Source organism: Lepisosteus oculatus, chromosome 2 (genome assembly GCF_040954835.1).
Source record: "Lepisosteus oculatus isolate fLepOcu1 chromosome 2, fLepOcu1.hap2, whole genome shotgun sequence".
Lineage (NCBI taxonomy): Eukaryota > Metazoa > Chordata > Actinopteri > Semionotiformes > Lepisosteidae > Lepisosteus > Lepisosteus oculatus.
In genome coordinates this window covers 18,013,276-18,034,120 of record NC_090697.1, presented here as the reverse complement: position 1 = coordinate 18,034,120, position 20,845 = coordinate 18,013,276, and the positions used below count along the sequence as shown (strand labels likewise).

The 20,845-nt window shown below is 37.4% G+C and overlaps 2 protein-coding genes across 5 annotated transcripts in view; one reads left to right on the top strand and one right to left on the bottom strand.

Annotated features, from left to right (window-relative positions):
- The window catches only part of coq8aa (coenzyme Q8A, genome duplicate a), a 47,388-nt gene extending 45,875 nt beyond the window's left edge, over nt 1-1,513 (top strand). For both annotated transcript variants that reach the window (XM_006626087.3, XM_015352459.2), the window contains exon 15: nt 108-1,513. In XM_006626087.3, coding sequence (XP_006626150.2) covers nt 108-401 — 294 coding nt within the window. In that variant the 3' untranslated portion in view covers nt 402-1,513. The remainder of the gene's footprint in view (nt 1-107) is intronic.
- LOC107078020 (uncharacterized) lies at nt 1,005-20,064 on the bottom strand. Of its 3 annotated transcripts, none has more exons than XM_015352479.2 (8): nt 19,774-20,064; nt 15,550-15,607; nt 14,605-14,726; nt 10,345-10,408; nt 9,486-9,734; nt 6,929-7,141; nt 5,998-6,245; nt 1,005-5,275 (listed from the first exon to the last, which is right to left on the bottom strand). In XM_015352479.2, exons 1-7 carry the CDS (start codon nt 19,870-19,872, stop codon nt 6,043-6,045), a joined length of 1,008 nt encoding a protein of 335 aa, XP_015207965.1. In that variant the 5' UTR covers nt 19,873-20,064; the 3' UTR covers nt 1,005-5,275; nt 5,998-6,042. The 3 variants fall into 3 exon arrangements, with proteins under 3 accessions (XP_015207965.1, XP_015207973.1, XP_015207956.1); XM_015352487.2 differs by having other exon boundaries at nt 1,005-5,250; XM_015352470.2 differs by having other exon boundaries at nt 1,005-6,245.
- Nucleotides 20,065-20,845: the final 781 nt, after the last annotated feature.

Genomic DNA, 20,845 nt, shown 5'->3' with positions numbered 1-20,845 from the left:
TTTAAAGTGCTTCCATAGACCCCTGAATGTGACCAGGTTTCTTAACGCTGCCAACAAATGTGCAAAAACCAACATGGCAAATGGCCTCTGATTCTGTGTTGAACCAGGCTATGGAGAATGCCCATGTGGATGCAGTGATGATCCTGGGAGAAGCCTTTTCCGAGGACAAGCCCTTTGACTTTGGCTCCCAGAGCACCACCCAGCGCATCCACAACCTCATCCCCGTGATGCTGAAGCAGCGGCTGACCCCTCCTCCTGAGGAGACCTATTCTCTGCACCGCAAAATGGGCGGCTCCTTCCTCATCTGCTCCCGGCTCAAAGCGAGAATCAGCTGCAAGCACATGTTCGAGGAAGCCTACAAGAAGTACTGGAGTGAACGGAAAAAAGGACCAAGCCAATGACTGTGAAGCCAAACATTTCGAAAAGAGAATGAAATATCGCAGGAAATGGAACTGTGGGCACATCTGGAATTTTCTTGCGCCCTGCCATGCTGCTTTTCTTGTCAGTTGAATGTACCAAGGGCACTTTTTCCCAGGTTTTTTCCGAAATTCCTGCTGTATTCATTTTAAAAAGTACACTTTGCATTCAGCTCCAGTTATCACTTTGATACTCGATTCAGTTTCATAAAAGAATGTAACCCATATCTACACATCTGTTTTGCAAGAAAGGTTTGGTAGGAGGATTAAAATGTGTTATTGAGATGGCAGGAGAGCAGTAATTGAGGTTATAGGAATGTGCCAGAAAATGCATTATGAGGTGAAGTGAAGCCACTCTGTAACATGAACTTGAGCGTGGTAACTGGTTATCATCTTTTGTAGATGCATTGAAACACATTTAACTGCTGAACGCCAAAACATTTTAAATGGTTCGTATTAAGGTAAACGATTGATTTACTACTGAATTTTTTTCTAGTACATCCTAAAGTACAGTATTTAGGTGTCTGAATAAATGCTGGCCTGTGTAAACATTATCTGTCATCATCAGAAAAGACATAGAGAAAAAAGACAGAGCCATGATACTGTATTTACAGGCATGTACATGAGGCATTTGATTTGTATTTTAACAAGACATTCTTGTACTACACGCACAACATCAGTTCTGGGTTAACAAACAAGATAATTCCTTTAGGCAGGAAAAAAAAGTGGAACAGAACCTGTTTTAATGTCATCGTCCATTTGAATACTTTACATTTGCATCTGGAGAATTGTCCGAGGCTCGCTGAAGGAAGTCCCAGATTCCTGAATGTTTATTTTTCCTGGGGGGGTGTCTTGGAAATCAGAAGGTGAATTTGATCTTTTTTTTATTTCTAGAGACTGCCTTTCTTTTTTAATTTTAATACCTGCTTGAAATAGGAATTTGTTTAGATACTTTCACTGGGTTTTAAAAGCCTGTTGTGTTAACCTCCTGTCGCTTTTCCTCACTGTCATGTCATCAAAAGCGATTGGTGCAGGGTTGTGTATTTGTTAGTTGTTAAAAATACTATTGTACTGAGAAATAAAATTTGTAAACTGTACTGTTTCTTTTTTCTTTGAAAGATATTTGATATTAAAGGGCTGTTTTCTTAGGAACTGGACAATGATGAACATGAAATTACTAGAATTTACTGTACTGTATAGACAAGACAGATCTGCCTTTTGTCAAATGAGATAATGGATTGCAGAGATTAGAAAGATTCAATCCTGAGATGGCTGCTGTTATAATTAACAGAAGTTTGACTTTAATTTAAAAAGTTAGATATAAAACTCCATTTGCTAGAAGTAAAGTATTCAAATAAAATTGTAAATAGACTTAACTTGCGTCATAATTGAAAAGGTTGTTCTTCAGTAACACTGGTCTGTGGTTTGCCTACTGCTAATTAAATGTACTTCTAGTGTACTAGTAAACCTGTTACTTTACTAAATCTGTTAATCTGGATTTTTTTTTAATTTTGAGGAGTAGGTCTGTGTAGCACCAAAACACTTATGTTATCCCTTTTAGTAGCAAAAACTGAACTACTCTGTGGGAATGCGTTATTTCTAGATTCACACTATGTAATTTGGTATTCTTATACCACTTTAAAATTAGTATGTATATAAAAATAACTACAAACGAGAGGGACCCATATGGACGTCACTAGATGATTGATCTAAGGATTTCAGCTGATTCTTAAATTAAGATGGTGCATCAGCCTCAACAACATGGCTGATTAGCTTGTGGATGCTTCGTTAATGTTGCTTTCTAAGGAACAAGTCTCAAAATAATTCCCTAGTAAAAAATACTAATCAAAATGCACTCTGCGATTTGGCGATTAAAGTGCAAAATAGCAAAAGGTTAGCACAAGCTCATCCAGGGAACATAGACACAGTCAGCACACCAATTACAATTAACATTTTTCTGAACACTTAAAGTAATCAATGTACATATTCAAAAGCTTTACATGCATTTGCACAACTTTAAAATGCTTACAAATGTCTACAGATATGCTCCATTTTATTTTACATCCAAAGTTAACCCCATTAACTGCCACATTTGCAATGCATAGTCACCAGTATATTAGAAATCTTTTTATTGCACTAGAGGCCCAGTACACTTTCATTCTATCAATTAAGTTACGCAATGCTTAGCTCTGCTTGTGTATGTACAAGCATTTGTTCTCAGGAGGTAATGGCTCCCTGATTTTTTACAGGCACATCTGAAGGCTCATCTGGCTCTGTGCAATGACAAAGACTGGTAGAGAGGCCAATTAAGCATCTCTACAGTGAAGCACCACATTTTTCTGGTTCAAATTTTTGGGATTTAAATGCAGCTAGTTAGAGGATTAGTGTGCTGTCACAGATATACACAAGGCAGTCTAAGGCATCTGAAAGACTTTGAGCATTTTGCCTCTATTTGCTAGTAATATAAGCGAGAGCTGCTTTTAAGGGGTTATCTTTTTACACAGTTATCATTACTATGTACAAACAATAATGAAGCAATCTTAATGGCAATACATACGGTTTCCTTTTTACATACATAAAGTACAGATAATCAAACTTGATTGTTTCTTGCAAAGCTTTGTTTTTAGTTGGGTGTGAGGGACAAGTACAGTATGTCATTCCTATAAACTAATGTTAGGATATTTTCATGAAGGGACATGTATGGAGCCACAAAACAAGCAATTTAAGCAGCTTTAATGTTAAACAGTACTTTCAATCATGTTATCTGATGTCACTTCCGATGGGTATAAGACGTGAGGTCTCCCTATGGGTTTTTTGGCTAAAATAAAATGTGCTTTGTGATGTTTGAATTAAATGCTACTGCTTGCCTAGACAGCTGTAAAAGTCAATGGTAGCACCATAATGTAAAATTGTGTTTGTGTAGCTGCAGTTACAGTACTGCTTTCTACATTGCTACCAGTACAGTACACCTTTTCAGTTATCACTATTGCACACTGCAGACATGGGTCCCACAAAGAAAATAAAAAACCTCCAAATGGCATTCTGTGTAAACATTGATTAACACAATGTCAGGTGATTGATTAGGCACTTGTGTTTTTTATCTTTAAAAAAGTAATTGTGCAATCCCTGTGAAACTAAGGATTATAACATATCTCCTGGGGTATGAAGAGGAATGAGATGGTTTGCAACCACAAGCATGTTTTCCCAGTTTTCTAAGACATTGAAATGTGGAATTCAGCAAACTCCGTTGCCCCCAGTTTCAATGTATAAAGGAAAACAAAAGCACCACTACTCGGGAACAGTGGCAAGCAGTAGACAGCCCTAGTTTTTCCAAAGGGAATTTATATTATTTTGCTATATCCCCTGCTTAAAAAACTTACTCTTAGTACAGTAACTATTACTGAAATTACAGTTTTGGGGATTCTTTATGCAGTAGGACAGCTTAATGGCATGTTGATATTGCCTCACAGCTGTTAGGTCCTGGGTTCAGTTCCAGATTGGGCTCCTGTGTGGAATGTGCTTGCTCCCCCTGGGATTGTGTGGAGTTTCTCCAGGTGCTCTGGTTTGCTCCCACCTCCCGAAATCATCCCTTTCCTGGTGGCCCTGAGATGGACAGCAGCCCTGTGCTTCTGGGAGGGGCTCTGGGCTGCCTCAGCTCTCACCAGGACAAGCCATTTTCTGGCAAAGGATGGGTAGGTGTTCATGCAGTAACACTGTGCAGAATGGTCAACACTGCTATTAAAAAAAAAGCACCATTTAAAAAAAAAATCCCTATCTGATTTAAAAACCATTTGATATATACTGTAGATTGCTTCTGTTCATTCCTCCCTGTTCCATGACTTTTTGAACAATGTGTTTCTGTTCCTGTCTCCTGTTTAAATGCAGTGAGCACCCTGCTCAGGTGTTGTGCTGTAGGTGATTCTTCACAGAGAAATTCTGCTGGAATGTAAAATATTGAGATTGCTGTGTTTTTCATTTAAGCAACGATTGATTGTAAAGTGATTGCAGAACATGTTTTTTGTATTGAAGGGTGGGAGTAAATTTGTTTAGAGAATGGAATGGAATAGGGTGGGTGACATTAATTTGAAATGCAGTGATTACAGATTAAGTTCTGGTGCCCTAGCGGAAAAATTTGTTCTGCAAAGTGTGAGCTTTTGTACAGTATAAGAGCTCATTAAAATAAAATTATTGTGACGAAAAATGAACAAGTTGAGTTCTTGAGTCTTATGTCTCCAAGTAAGTAGTACTGTAAATACATATTATTTGGCACAGTTTATATAGCTTTCTTTAACCATAGATGGGTTAGTTGTGAAGTATGTGCATATAAAAGGGCAAAAGCCTGTGAAAAGCTCTACGGATGTCCAATCACTTGGTGAGGAACGCCCGTTTAGATACAAATACATAATGACTGATTTTCAGTTCATTTTCAGAAAGGGATTTATATCGAAACTGAGCTTGGCACAGAAATGAAAAATGTTACATAATGTGCAATTTCTGATTATAGTATACAAAAAAATATTACATGAATGTCTGGTATATGCATTTTAGTCAATCCTAGAGAAGTGCCCATAGTCTTAAGTGTTAATATTGTTAATATAATTTCTATATGGAATGGACTCAGTTGGAGAAAAAGAAGACTGTGAATGAACAGCTGCCTTTTTAAAGGCATACAATACTCATACAATGTAAAAAGTTGTAAAATGTCAGGCAACACACACATAACACTGTGTTTGAGTCTCGAAACCTTTCTTGGTTTGCTTACCCTCTGGCTTTTCTTATTCACTTAGTACAGTATGGTATATACTTTCTTTTTTCCACGTTTCCCCCTTTGTAGCTGAAAAAGATGTACTGCAATCAAACTGCAGTAAGTACAAAAATGCTCAGTGAACAGAGACCTGGAAAATGTTAGGTAAGCATTGCGTTCATTTTGAAAATCTTTGTTAAGGGTTGTAAGATAAAATGTATAGAGTTTTAGTTATCTTTCCATTCAAGATGTGGATCCCTATTATTTCAGTGCTTCTTTATTTCACATTTGGCTGTGATTCAGTTCATGACTTAGTTGTTTTATGGCTTGACTGTTTTACCCTTTCTATTGACTTTTTGTTTTGTTTAGTAACAGAATTCACATAGCCCAAAATGTGTTTAATCACTGACCAAGAGCTCATGTTTGCTTGTGACTGGTTATGTTGTAGTAAACACTATCTTTCGTGTTCTTGGTAAAAGAGAACCACTGAGCTGCGCTACGCAGGCCTTCTCTTTCCATGGCAGTCGCTCTGGTCAAGAAAAGTATTGCTGCATAAGCCAGCTGCTGACTGATTAAGCTGCCCCTTCACTGGCTGTATTTGATTGTACTTCACTTTTTTTTCCAGGTCTTGTGCAAGTGATAAGAGGATGCTACACAACTACAATGCCTAAAAAACATGCGGGATTATACAGTAGCTCCCCTTAAACAGGGAACTGGAAAATGTTAAGTCTTGATAAGCATTGCATTCATTTTGGAAACCCCGTTTCATCAGGGGAAAGTGTAAATGTTTGCATTTTCTGAACTTTTTACACGTGTATTTAGTGGTTGGTATCTTACCATCAGAGGTGCTCTTTCCTATGGTTCAAAATGACTTTTCATGTTTCACAGGTATTTTTGCAATGCAGAACTGACTTTCACTATGGCTTGGGTATTCACTTCACACTCCAGTAATCCCACAGTCTCATGGAACAGGCAGTCCACAGTCTCCACTATATTAGTCCTGTTCACCAGCCTGCTGCTCTCAGACAAAACCCGGTTTGGATCGTGAGTATGGTGCATCACCACCAGGACGGCATTTTTATTTGCTGTTGGAAAGAAGAAGCGTTTTAGAGTACAAGCAGTGAATTCCATCTATGTGCCACCCCAGGTGTTCTTTAGATCAGAGTCTGCTTGCCAATGTGTCAACAATGTAAAGTTTTAAAGTGCAATTTTGCAAATGTCACATGCAAACAAAATTTCTCGTATTGAACAAATTTGTAGAATTTGTATTGTGCTCTTTGCCTTTTCACAAATTACCTGAACAAATTAAAGGTTAAGTTACTATGTATCATGAACCAAATGTCTAGCTTCTGAAGGTAAGGTCCAGGTGACTGTCAACATTTCCTTGTAAATAAACAGGGCTGCCTGTCAAGATGATCTCCTGATTAAAATAAAGTGAATGCTAATCCTCTCTATGTATTCATATTCTGAGCAACAGCTGAGAAAGGGTTGCTTCCGAGTTGTATGTAAAGTTATGCTACTTAAGCTCTGAGTTATATAAAAATTGAGGAACCGAAAACTGAACCAGGGAAGTGGAAAATAAAAATGGCGATAATTTACACATTAATAAAATATATTGTAGTATATAACCAAATACATTATACTGGAAATACGTTGTACTAGATCGTAAAAGAGTTTTAATATATTTTATGAATAAAATACTGTAAAATTATACTTTCAATTTTTTTTTCAGATTTATATTTTTCCTAAGTACATGGGAACTACTTACTGGGAATCTTCTTGGTTGCTTCTTCAATATCGGCCCCAACTCGGGAGTGTACAGGGCAGAAGACCAGCACCGCATTACCAGAGGTATTTTCATAGCCTTTTGTCAGCACTCTTATTGCAAAGTTGGTGAGATGCTGGCTGAGCTTGCTAACAAAAGCCTTCTCTGCACCCAGTATGTAGTGAGTACGAAGAGTTTCAACCACAAGATCTGAAACTAGAAAACATATGCACACTTACAAAATCAGAAAAAAATAAGGAACATTAGTTACTGATTAATTCCAACTCAAGGTTCTAAGACTTTAATTAAAAAACAAGTTCACTGGGTCCTTACTGTGTTTGGAACCCAATCCTGAACCTGTGAATATACTCAACACATTCAAGATCATTCTTTTATATCCTGTATCTGGTTTAAAGTGAAAATGCAGGTGCAGTTCTGTGGAATAATACCCATGCCTGAGTAATCTTCACTCTCATATTGTGCTCTGTTGATTTTCTTCTGTGCGTTGTTTTTAACCATTTCCAAAAATACAAAGAGAATTTACAAAAATACAAAGAGAAGTGTTACAGCTTGGTGTTGACAGCTCTTTTCTATTAGAGTGCTAGTGTACTCATAACATGGAAATTGCCAATTTAAATCAAAATCCAATTAGCTACAGTACTACAGTAGCAACCAAAAATGCCACACGGGCCAAATGCCCTCCATTCCACTAATTAACTTTATATTCTTAAAATAAGAACTAGGAATCATATCAAGCCAGTTGTGACAGGATAACCTGTTGGAATAAAGACTAAAAAAAAGAGAATATTATAGTTATTTCTGATCTGCAACACATATTATATTTAAATATGTATTTATATTAAACAGTGTAGAAAACATCCTTATTTTCACTTTCAAAACAGTGACAAGAACAAAACGTTATGCCAGTTAACAATAGTACACATAACTCCATCTAACTAATGAGAATACATGATTATGTGTTTTTGTATACACATGTACCATGTTTGCAGTTAGCGATATAGTTTACTGTGGTGTCATTAAATTAGAAAAAAATAGAAGTATTTTTTAATGCTGGATTTTTTCTTAAAACGTAATCTTGGCGAATGCATTGTAATGGATTTTAAATTTCATCACTGATTTACAATCTAATTTTGGAAAGTGAAGAGACCTACTCTCATTCCAAAGAGAAATCTTCTGAATTCATGACAAATTACTTACATGAAGAGAAATAATATCTGTTCTTCTTTGGTACACAGGAGTTATGCAGATCCAAGGCACTGCAAACCAACGCCAAGAACTTGACAACAAGCTTCTTCTGTTAAAGATCAATGTTTCTACTTTTCCACATTTTAATCAATCGTAGGAAACATATTTGTTGTGGTATTTTTTAATCATCTTTCCTTCTGCATCTTCCAACCTTGCTCTTCAGCTGGAAATAGTTTTCTAATCTTTAACCAAGGCCCCAGCACATACTGTAGAACAGTGCTTCAAATACCTGCCCTAGAGTTATGTTTGCCATGCTATTTTCTCCTCCAAAACACAACTAAATTAGCAACAGTGCCTCATCGCCCATGAAATAATACGGCAATCCTTCTCATTTCTTGCTGAGATATGTAGCTACCTCTGCCCTGCTTCCAAGTAAGACTATAAACTTTAGCAAACAGGCAGAGGCTTTTTGAATACTCCTAACCATACTCCTAACCATAACACAGTCCATCTATAGCCATGCCTATGTTTTGGAAAGTGCACATTTAAAGCTGAAGATTGCCTTTTCAGGAAATATTTCAGATTAATGGAGTTCATAGCAAACATTCAGGAGCCACGACAAGAGTCATGTTCAATCAATCACAGCTGACAGACAGTAAATTGCAATGCTTCCTGGCATAATTTCTCTTGTAAAAACACTCCTCCTCCCCATCTCCACCTGTGCAGCTGCCCCTTGGTCACTCCTCTCTCTGCAAGGGGGTCCCAGCCTCCTCGTCCTCTAACCAGGAGGTTAGCCCTCAGCCAAGCGAGTTAAGACAAGTTTAGTGTGACTAAAACACCCAATATACCTTCCGATATGTTTAATTATTAGGTGTTGTTATTCCTAGTGACTATACTTTTTCAGCTGAATCACTGACAGTACTTTGTATTTGTTGATTTTAATTCTTTCAGTGCTTGACTGACTGTGCCCAGCTCTAGTTTCAATGGATTTTAAGCAATTTAAAGTTCCAATTTCTAATTGCTCCAATAGCTTAAAAACCCTCATATTACTACAATGTGAACTGTAAACCTAATCCATCTACGTACTGTTAACAATATTCCACTAAAACAGCATCTATAACCTAGCCCATAAGGTGTTGAATTTGTATTTTATAATACATTTGAAATGTTTTATTTCTGTGGTATTTGCGCTATAAGATATTTTAAATATATGGATTGGAATAAATGTGTACTGGATAAATACACAACTCAAAAAGTGCATTCTGATTTCTGAATATACTATAGGTAGCATTAAATATATTGCAATACAGCAAAATACTGGCATGCAAAGAAAGAGCTATGCTGAGAAACTTGCCTGAATTGGGAGGAGGAGTCCAGGGGTCCACCTGAGATTGATTACAATCATGGCATGCATTTAGCTGGCCTTTATTTGGCTTTTCATCTCTGTGTTTTTTCTCGTCCAGTTGCATTGGATCACATTGGCCTAGTCGGTCCAACTGATGAATGTGCTGCTGTAAAAAGTCTAAAACACTTCTCAGTTGCACTTCCATGTCTTTGAGGACGAGAAGATAGTTGTGCAGAACATCTCCAGAAACAAGTGAGTCTGTTTTAAGACAATGAAAGTTTAAAGGACAAAATGAAAAAATGAAAATTACTGAAGCGAACTATGTATTGTCATCTTCATTCTAATTTCATTATTTCCTTTAATAAGTCTTCTAATTTGCTACAATTTCCTTTATAATTTACTAGTAACTCACAATACATTTAGGTACATAGAGCACTGATATTCTCCCAAAACACTAAAAACACTAAATTGGAAATAAATAACAAAGTTAGCTAAATTCATGCAGTAATGCACAACACAAAAGTGTTACTAAATAAAACATGCATTACCCAGGCCTACATGACTCAATTATTTGACGTCTAAAGATGTTTTTTTTCCTGTTACACCTTCTTTTCTGGACATTGTAAGTTCACAATTGTACAGCTGGAATCTGTTTTAGCTCTGTGTGATTCTGATCCGCCCACCCACTGACAAGTGGAAAAAACAGAGCTTGTTAGAAGCTTTCCACTGAATATATGACAAACTCTGTCACACAAATCTGCCACTAAGTGGCGCTTCTGGCATGTACTGTTGGCAGGAGGGTTGAAGATTTAGTTTATTCCGGCCATTACTGTTTCTTTTATTTGACTTCAAAGAGTTTCTGACCTACCTTTTGGAACCAGATCTAAAAGGGACTTAATAAGTGACTCCACTCTGGTGCGGTTTGACTTTTGCTAAAAAAAAAAGACAATTTATGTAAGTATTTATTAACATATTAGAAAAGAGGTTTCCAACAGTGGTCCTGGAGAGGCACACTCTTTTGTGGGCTGTGCTAGTTTAGTCGTTTGTGAAGATGGAGCAACTGCACTTTGATCAGTTAAGCTGGTAATGCAGTCATTTGAAACTGAAACGCCTTACACCCCAGGACCATAAATTACCAAAGCTGGCCAGTCCTTAACTGAGTTAGTTACTTCCTACTTTGATCATACAAATTTACTGAATATAGTTACTGATATTAGTCAACCAATGGTTATAGTATAAACCTGAATAACATGTTGAGCTACAGTATGTAACTCACCAGAACCAGAGCTGGCTACCCCTAGGTTAGAATACTGTCTATATGGGGAAAAAAACATTTTAAAGTAATTTGTGAAAAAAAAACAACATTAACAAGGCAACATATACAGTATAGCTATTCCTCTTGTTTCGAACCATGTACTCCGATATCAAAACATCAGCCCCAACCATAACTTGCAATTTAAAACTCACTTCCTCATGGCGACCCATTGCTGGTTAGAAAGAAGCAACCTCATAAATTAAAAACCACCATGACATACTGGGCTTATATTTCACATGGGTGAATGTTTGGATTTGTTTTAATTTCATATTTTGAAGATACAAAAAATTAGTTTGAAATACACCCATCAGAGGTAACGTTTTAAGTGCCGGCTACAAATCTAAGAAAATATGAAAGGATGCAAACTAGCAGGCCTTTCAGCCATTTTGGCTTCTTTGTTAGTTAAATTAAACTAAACTATCATCCAGACTTTGCTAAAAAAAAACAGGAGTTGGGCCTCAACCACTTGACTGGGAATCCTGTTACAACTTAAAACTCTCTTTGTTTACAGAAATGTTTCCTATTCTTTGTCCTGAACACATGAATTACCTTTTAGTTTCCAAATGTGTCCTTGTTTCACTACAGAGTGTGAAACAGTCCACTGAGATGACCCCATCTATACTCATTAAAATCTTACATGCTTGAATCAGCTCTTCTCTCAATAGCCTTGGTTCTAGACTGAACAAATCTCTCCCTTTAGCATTTATGACAGCCCCCTGAGACCAAGACTCATTGCTGTTGATCTTCTTTGAACTCTTTCTAAGCCTATCCAAATTGTGATGTGAGGATGAAAACTGAACACGTTATTCTAAGCAATGTGTATAGTGTATGTTACTCCTACTACTTGGACCTATCAATGTTAATGATTTGGATGTATCAATGTTAAATTTCACTTGCCACGTGTCTGCCCATCTCTTTCTAATTAACTTGCTGTTACTGTATATCTATGTTTGTCACTCCGCTTATTTTTGTAATCATCTGCATATGTAATTAGTCTCCTAACTACAGTGAAAGTGTTGTTATCCAGCTAAGATGGGGATTTTCAATCGCTGGGTAATGGAAATAGATGGTTACTGTAGCAATATTCATATGGATCATAAACTCACACACAAAGACAAAATTACACTGAATAATCTAAGCCTAGACTGTAAAACAATATTATTTAGTGATATTTACCATGCAAAGCACATATTCAGGAAAGCTGACTTGTTTCATATTGGGGAACAATATTGCAGTTTTGCAGTACAGTCGTTTATATTTAAATGCATTACACTATAATAATGTTTCACAGTACACGAAACAGGGTTAGGGTATTAAGGTGCTTACCTATTTATGCAATACAGTACTTGAACACAGCTTAGGCACCTCTGTAGTTTTTTTTTATTTTCAATTTTATTTTCTAAAACCTTGACACAAAGCACTGAAGCTTACAGAGCCCTGCTGCCCCTCCACCCCCGATTCATCCACAACTTCAGTATCTGGAAGCATTCCTGGATCACTGATGTCCAGCACATCTAACGAAGCAGCTGTAGGCGAGGAGGGTGTTGGCTCACTGGCACAAGCTCAAATGGCAGAAGCTTTTTGGAAAAACTTGTGAATGTCTGCTGGCATGAAAAACTCCAGTTGTCTGTGCAATAGCAATTTCGGCATGGTGTACATCTGGAAAACATAGTGGTGCTCGAAGAAAACCTGTCTCCCAGCTGACTTAATAAAAGTGTCTGAGGCATTACTAGCCTGAGTCCACGACACATCTCCTTTTTCTGTTGTAATTCCATCTTCTGAATCACTGTATTCTATTTTTCCAGGTTTCAGGTATTTCAGTAACAAACTGGTAGCCTAAGATTCTGCATGAACATTACCCCACTCTGCAGTGTCATTATCGGTAAGGTTTGGCAGTCGGTATGTGGTAGGCACCCCTTTTTGCAGTTCTTTTACTTTTGTTATTGCTCTTTTCTTGTGTCACACATTAAACCCAACAAATTCCTTTTATTGGAAAGTTTTTCTTCAAACATAAGATTTGCCCACAACATTTATCAACCCCTCCTTGATCTTTTATTTTTCACATGATTCCATACAAATGCAATGTTCACAAGGACATCCTTTACTGCATAACTCTCTTGAAAACATCAGATAGTGTCTTTATTACTTACATGTCGCCTCATAAACTCTTTCCTGTAGATACCCTTCATGTTCATCAAGGTTACTCCTTGGTGCAATGGCTGGATTAGGAAGGTTACATTCACTGGTAAAAACACCGAAAATATTGCCTGATACTAGTTCCTTATCTGGAGGGTGAACTTGGCAATTATTGAGAAACAGAATAACCTTGGTATTTTCAAGCTTCTCTTATTTCTGAAGTTCATTTTCCACTGAAAGTACAAAGGAATTTCTTTATCTATCTGGTCATTTGATTTTGTCATTTAATGCATAGGTAAATAAACAACACCCTTGAGTGCACTAGAATGTATTTTTCAGCCAATTAAGGCCTAATTCTGTAGGACACAGACTAGCACAAGCAAGAACACTTACTTGATTCTTTTTTTTTACCAGCATTAGAAATTTTCTTTAAAATTAGACCCTGCTCATCCACCAATTTGTGGAAAATTGTGACAATTTTTCGGCAGCCTCACGATCGGTTGATTTTTTCTCTCCTGGAACATCCAGTCTGTACTCTTCCAAAAAAGCACAGGGTTCCATTACTCATTTTTTTATAACACTCTGGCTTTCTCAATCAGTAATGGTTCCAAAATGCAGCTTCTTCCAAAACTGTCTGTGAAAACCACTCAAACAACACTGTATCCAGTTCCAGTTCCTCCGATTTTGTGTTATCGAGTGTATAAAGTTTTTCACTTGCTTGCTGGTTTCTCTAACTATAGCAAATTCCAAACAAATTAGCCTTCAGTGCTTCGATATTGTAAAGTGTAGAAGTTCCCACATTGATTTCTCTCCCTATCCCTCCCACACATTACCTTTGATCAAGTCATTTTATCCATTTTATAGTTTCTGTGCTCAAGTTAATACAGTACAGTTTGTCCTGCCTTCTTTCTCTTAACAATTCGGCATACTCTAGTAAGAGTGCCGTCAGAAATACTGGGAACAAACAACACTGTCTGCTACTAAACACATCCTGTAGTATCTGGAGATCTTGCTGGTCAATAAAAAATGAATTTGAATTGGTTTAATAGCTAGTTTTTTTAAACCGCTGTGGATATCAAACAGCTAGATAACACACCTTTTTCCAAATATCAGAATCTAAATCATGGATATGCATCAGGAAAAGCAAGTGATTAACAACTGCGAGCTGTTGCTATGTTCTCTCCCTCTTGCCCTCTACCTCCCTCCATGACCACTGTCCTGTTAACCATTAAAAGAAAATAAACCCCGGTGAGCCTGGAGTTCTGCTGTCCTGTCCCTCCTTTCTCACTTCAGATACAGCTAAGGAAAATAAGGGAGGAAGGCAGCAATATCATGCGTGGTGATTCTCTATACATATTCAAACGAGGGCTAAAAAAGAATCACCGCCTACTTGCGCAATACTCAGGTTACGCAAAGACTTGCGTAAAGACAAAGACAGAATCCTGAAATAACCCTAGGAGAACATTTTCTCAGTTATGTCTGAATATCAGTACATGAAGCTATCCCTGCTGTGTGCCAAACACTATTCATACACTTCACACACTAGTATTACTTTAATAAGTATTCCATCCAGAAAATGTTTTGATAATAAATCAAAGTAACCTCTTTTAAAAGGCATGAACTGACATTTCTCTGTTCTCGCAGACGTCTTTATTGTTACAAAGAGCACCGTATTACCTTTGAAGCAGTAATGAAGTCCATAATCTTTCTCCTTATTTGGAAATTAGTGGGTCCTGGAAGTAGTTCATTCAGATCCTGTCTTGTCAAAGTAAGAAGCTGCGTGTCATCAATTTCTGCTTCTACGATAAAGAGAAAAGAAATGTATAAATAAAGAATATATATCATCTTTATCACTCAGGTCAAAATTTGTTGAGGACGGCATTAGCTTTGCTGCATTGCAGCGTGGGGGTCCTGGGTTCAATTTTTGGGGATGCTATCGGCATGGAGTTTGTATGTTCTGCCTTTGTGAGGGTTTCCCTTGGGTGCACTGGTTTCCTCCCACAGTTCAAAGACAACCTGGTAGGTTAACTGACTTCAACAACATCAGCCCTGGTGTGAGTTAATGTTTGTGTCTGTGTGTGTCCTGTGACTGACTGGTGTCCCATCCAGGGTGTATCCTGCCTTTTGCCCATTGCTTGCCAGGTTAGGCTCCGGGTCCACCGCGACCCTGACTTGGATAAAGTGATTTAGAAAATGTAAGGAAACTTTGTTGATAATCTTACAAATCAAAAACAGTGGATAACTTGATATTACTTGCTGACTGTTGACTTGGATAACTAAAAATATTTTCAACTTTCAACTTAAAAATAGGTATGCATTAAGACATTTCCCTATTATGATAAAATATAATTTTGTCTTTATTATTTGAAACATCATATAGGAAACAAAAACCATAGAAATGAACCGTATTGAAATTTGAGTTGTGAATATTATGAATAATTTTTAGAAATTGATTTAAAATCTTTGTTTTATGTTACATAAATAAATATAAATACATTTAAACAGTATCAAATTGTACTATTCAGTATAACATTCAGAGTTATACAAAATGGCACCTGTCAGGTTCTGCAAAGTGGACACTGTATCACTGTAAAATATTTTAATAGATTCTGGTTGACTTACCCTGAAGTGTTTTTGCTGCATTTTGAGATATGTGTGCCACCTGCTTCATCAGACTTGCCTGTACAGAAAAAACAATTATGAAAAATAACATTTGAATATTCATACAAGGCTTTATTTTAGCTATACATTATTATTAATATTATTTGAACCACTGCAGAGGAATCTCTTTAATAGCTCTATGTGGTCGATTGTTATTTACTAACAGTATACTGTAGGAACCTGTACAGTTTGTAAAGTTTTATCTTCATAAATATGAACATAATGTATGCTACCTTAATGTCATAAAACTCTTAGTGCCGAAAGAAACAAGGGTTTTAGAATATTTTCAAAAATAAAAACTAAACAATCTTATAAAGACCTAAAATTAGAAGAATACACCTTCTCTGATTCAAGCGTGCCATTCTAATGACCAGAGTACATGCGCTGCAAGTTGCAAATACAGGTACAGGTAAGAGGAAGCTTCAGTCTGTGGAGAGTCATAGTACTGTACATACAGTAGTTTCTCTAAAGAGAAAGCATTCCTGAACAATGAATGTGTATGGTATTCATTGTGAAGACTCAAAAGCAATGGATGTCCCCAATATCAAATGTTGTTTATTTGAAAAGAATACAGAACACAATCAATCATGTGGGTACCTGACACCTAAAGCGAGCAGAGCAATGCTTCATGCAACACTGCTGCTCATACATTGTGTATGAGAACCATCAAACATCATCTCACATCAAAACACAAACATATTGTCGCCCCATGGAAAGCCAGTTGAAGCCGACAACTTTTAAGGACTGAACACATTATCACACCTTCCTGCCTTCAGGGTCGCTGTCACTTTCCATTGATAAATCCAGTCCATACAGTTAACTGCAGCACTAATGCAGTGGACATATTAACTGTGGTATTGTCCAGCACATTCATTTTCATTTAGCTTAACTATAGCTTTAAACCAGCCAGCAGCTACTGTATATATCCCTGCAACTCACAACTGACATCGCACTGAAGCTAAGCAGGTGTCAGCCTAGCCAGTGTATAGATGGGAGGCCTCCTGGGAAAAACTGAGGTTATTGCTGAAAGAGATGTAAGTGGTGCAAGTACAGGGCGCACATCCTGCGGTCTGTGTAGGTCCTTATGCTCCAGGATAGTGACTTTACTGTAAAAAGGCACCATCCTTTGAATGAGACATAAGACCAAGGTCCTGCCTCTCTGTGGTCATTAACAATCCCATGGTGAGTAGTGGAGTAGGTTACACCGGCGTCCTAGCCATATTTCCCATTGGCCTTTACCAATCATGGCTTTACCTTCATCAACTACTGCTCTCCTCCCCACTGATAGCTGATGTGCGGTGAGTGTACTGGTGCACTATGGCTGCTGTCGCATCATCCAGGTGGGGCTACACATTGGCGGTGGTGGTGGGGGAGTCTATCATTATTGTGTAAGGAATGTATTATTGTTGGTGTAAAATCCTGGGTTCGATTAGGGTTTTAGGCATTCATGGGAAGGAAAACAGAGCTTTCACTGGCCAATTATCAAACTGTATTGATAAAAAAAAACTAGCAGACCAAGCAAGAAGAAGAAAAAGAATAACGGACACAGCGCGAGCCTGCATTCTCTCCTCAATCGCCCACACCACACTTTTCCCTGGGTCAGAGATTAAACAAAACTTCACTCACACCAAACAAATTACCACACACAGAACACTGAACGTGTTCACCCCAATATGTCTCACATTATTATTATTAAACTGCTCATCCAAATTAAAATAAAGTCACTCTACAGTGATAGACAGTGGGCTATAGAAACCTGTTCTTACAGCTAGGACAGGTGTCAATGGCAATCTGGCCAAGAGTAGAGAATTTTATGGAAGGTGGGGAGCATCACACATCAAGGCATATATGCTACACAAGGATGATGGCAGAGACAGGCCACTGCAATGTCAGCTTTTCTTAATAGCTACCTAGAGGACAGATTTGAGTGAAACTGAGCTGCACCAAAGTGAACTGCAACATTTTGTAGTATTTAAGCTGTAGCAGGGCAGGATACTGACCCACACTAAATTAGCAAGAATGAATGACTGGCATGAGAATTCAGACACATCAGACTTATTGCTCAGTCTAACAGCAATAAGTCAACGGAACAGCTCCAGAGATCCAGAATGCAGCCATTCTAAGATATTAAGCTGAGGCCAGTTATCTGTAACAAGTGCAATCAAGCACAAATTCCATTCAGTCAAGACTATATGACCCACTTATTTTTTCCTTTGTCTGTATTTAATATTGTCTGTGTGAAACCTCCATGTTCACTTTTATTTTAATTACTACTATGCTTTCATTTTTTTTACCTTATGTTATAGTTTTAAAATTTTAGTGAAAAGCGCACCGCACAGATGCATTTTCAATAAATCGGAAATATAAAACAATATTTGACACATCTGTCAATGTGAATTAAATTATTTTAAATTGTATTTGTTTTTAAACTCAATAGTTTATCCTGATATCTGATCTTTCACTTTTGTATGCATAAATGTATTATGAGTAAAAACATCTGATGATACACCTGGCAGATATGTATATTAAAAATTCCACAATTGCCCTTCCTTTAGGAGGAGTTTTGTATTTTCATATACTGGTCTAATTTCCCCATTCCTTATTGCAGTCCAAACATACAGTACAATGTGGATAAACGGGTCTTTGAACAGAAAAAGCAAAAAAAAATGCAACAATTGCTGTTGTTTTCAATTATTGTGTATTGCGTTGTTAATTCCCCTCTGTGTTTTTTGAATAGGTTATTATGACTAAGACTGTCAATTTTTCAAATTACTGTCAATGATTTGTGCTTTTACCAATTTAGGTGCTCATCTGTAAAAGGAACAGTGCAAAGCTAATTAAACTGCAGTCTGAGTAAGAAAACTAGTAAGAACACAATACACACAGTAGATTTTAAATTTAAATAAGGGTGGCTGCAAATAACTGGTAGATTTAAGTTGATAAAGTAGATATAATTTCTTATATCTTTTTCAAGATGCTTTTTATTTTAAAAAAGTCATATAGGACTTACGTATTTTGAGATCCCACAGAGGAATTAATCAACATTATAGATTTATTTATTTGATATTAACACTGAATTTACAAGCGATGTATTCTCTTTTTCCTCGTCTACATCAACGTGTCCAGGATTTATGGGTCCAAGCGGCAACTCTTGAACTTGTCGTAATAAATTTCTTAAAACCAAATTAAACGGAAATGTGCACACTCCTCTTATTAGGCTTTCAAAAAATACCTTCCTTGTGGCTTGGTAAAGCAGTCGGAAAGGTCGCAAATGTAATAAAGAATTCCGAATAAATAACACAGCATTGACAGTAGATTATTCCTAATTTCCACCGAGTTCAGTATAGTTAATGTAATATTAATAGATCTACATACGATTCGTGTCAATTACACCAACAGAGCTAAATTCAATATAAAATAATGCAAGATTTTTTTAGGCGTTTACCTACTCCAGAATTAATTCTGAATCCGCAGACACGGTTTATTTACTAATGTCTCCCTTCCGTATCTTCACAAACGCAGGAGTTCAGTTTAGGAAAATAAAGCAAAATCAATATGCGATACCCCCCCTTTCAATGGAACTAATCATACGTGGTTGTATATGAGCATACACAGTCACGCACATACTGTATACATACATCATGTCTTTGCCGCTATCAGGATTCATTTTAAACCAATACTGAAGTGTTTCAGAGATGTGTTTCATGATTGCAATAGAACTACAGTGTGAAGTGCATTAAGCGTGCTAACGGTTTCAAAGGATGCTTGCACAAAGCACTCGAACAAAAAAAAAATATAATGCCTTTATTTTTAAATGCCAGGCTGCGTTTCGGTCATGTTATTTTAAAGTGTTACCATGTGGCTATCCAACTGCAGTATTTATGAGTCTAGACCATATAGTTTTAATTAAAACTCACAATAAATGGGTCTGATTTTTTTTTCTGCATTAACTACACCCCACATGATTTTTTTTTGGTTAACCGTAAAAACTTCTGTTAATATGAACACTATTTCGACTGCCTCAAAGGAAATGTAATCGTATTAACCCTACCACAACGTGATTCTTAAAATATGGATTAATACAATTTATAAAAGGTTTTGCTTTCAACCCAAATTATGAACACACACACACATGATTTCATCAAAATAAAATAAATGGCAATACAGGGTTACATTCACACTTACCTTATTGGACATTGTCGTATGTATTTTTGTTTTCACCTGGGTAGTATTGCAAGCGCCACAGATATCTCTTTCCACACCACCTCTCTTCCAACACCACATCCCACTTACCCTCGCAGACAGAGTACACTCCTACCCGAGACCGAGAGTCTCGAAGGGTTTATATGCCAAAACCGCACAGAGAGTCAAATGCGTGCCACTGAATGCGATACATAGATGAAGACCGCCTTAGATCCGAATATTGTGGAAATTATTTTCTTCGATGTGTTATTAAACAAATGTAACTATCGATATCCCCAGTACTATTAACCTGATTAGATGACAAAAACTGAGTTGTATGTTAAAGTAATACAGAAAAATTATTTTTCTATTACAATTTAAAGTAGAGAGGTGCTAATTTAATGCTTCGTGGAATTAAAAGGTAACAAAATCCTTCAGCAAAGCCTACGGTATTTTATGATTCATATTGTGGTGTGCCATGTGGTAGTGCAGGCGGTGTGTGGGAGAAGCAGGCTGGAGGGTAGCAGCTCAGGGGATACTGGAACAGTCTGTTCCCCTCTTCCCCCCACAACAGGTTTAGACTGTTGAAGTCTTTGACTTTGAAGTCCTGGAGATGTACTGGCACCCCTCATCTGAGGATGCTGTGGGACCATCTGACTCTGGGGGGTTATACTCCTCAGAAGGAGATGTGTTGTCAGAGCAGGCAAGGGAATCAGAAGTCCTTCTCCTTCAGGGTGGGAGCTTTTGATGGCTTTTGACACAGAAACACCAGGTGCCATCCTTCTTAGGAACATTCACTATGAGGAACCTCCAGGGGATGTCTGATGGCTCCACTATCCCAGCCTCTCTCATCTCATCCAAGGCACAGGACTGCAGGGAGCTAGTTAAGGGCCAGAGATAGGAGAGGAAGGCATTTGCCTGCTTTAAAGAGGAGGAAGAGGAAAAGGTGCACTTTAAAGGGGAAATGGCAGAGGTTACAGGAACAGTCCTTTTCAAGGGTGAAGAACATTACAATATGAATCATTACTTTGGCATATGCCTTTACATTAACAGCTAACTAAACCTTAAAATAGTA

What these genes read in the sequence shown, in the direction of transcription:
- LOC107078020 (XM_015352470.2), bottom strand. Translation starts at nt 19,872, where the DNA reads ATGTGGTGTTGGAAGAGAGGTGGTGTGGAAAGAGATATCTGTGGCGCT. An exon ending in TTTAGATCTGGTTCCAAAAG is followed by an intron (nt 9,735 to 10,344) that starts GTAGGTCAGAAA and finishes GTCTTAAAACAG; the next exon opens with ACTCACTTGTTTCTGGAGAT. An exon ending in AGCAACCAAGAAGATTCCCA is followed by an intron (nt 6,246 to 6,928) that starts GTAAGTAGTTCC and finishes TCTTTCCAACAG; the next exon opens with CAAATAAAAATGCCGTCCTG.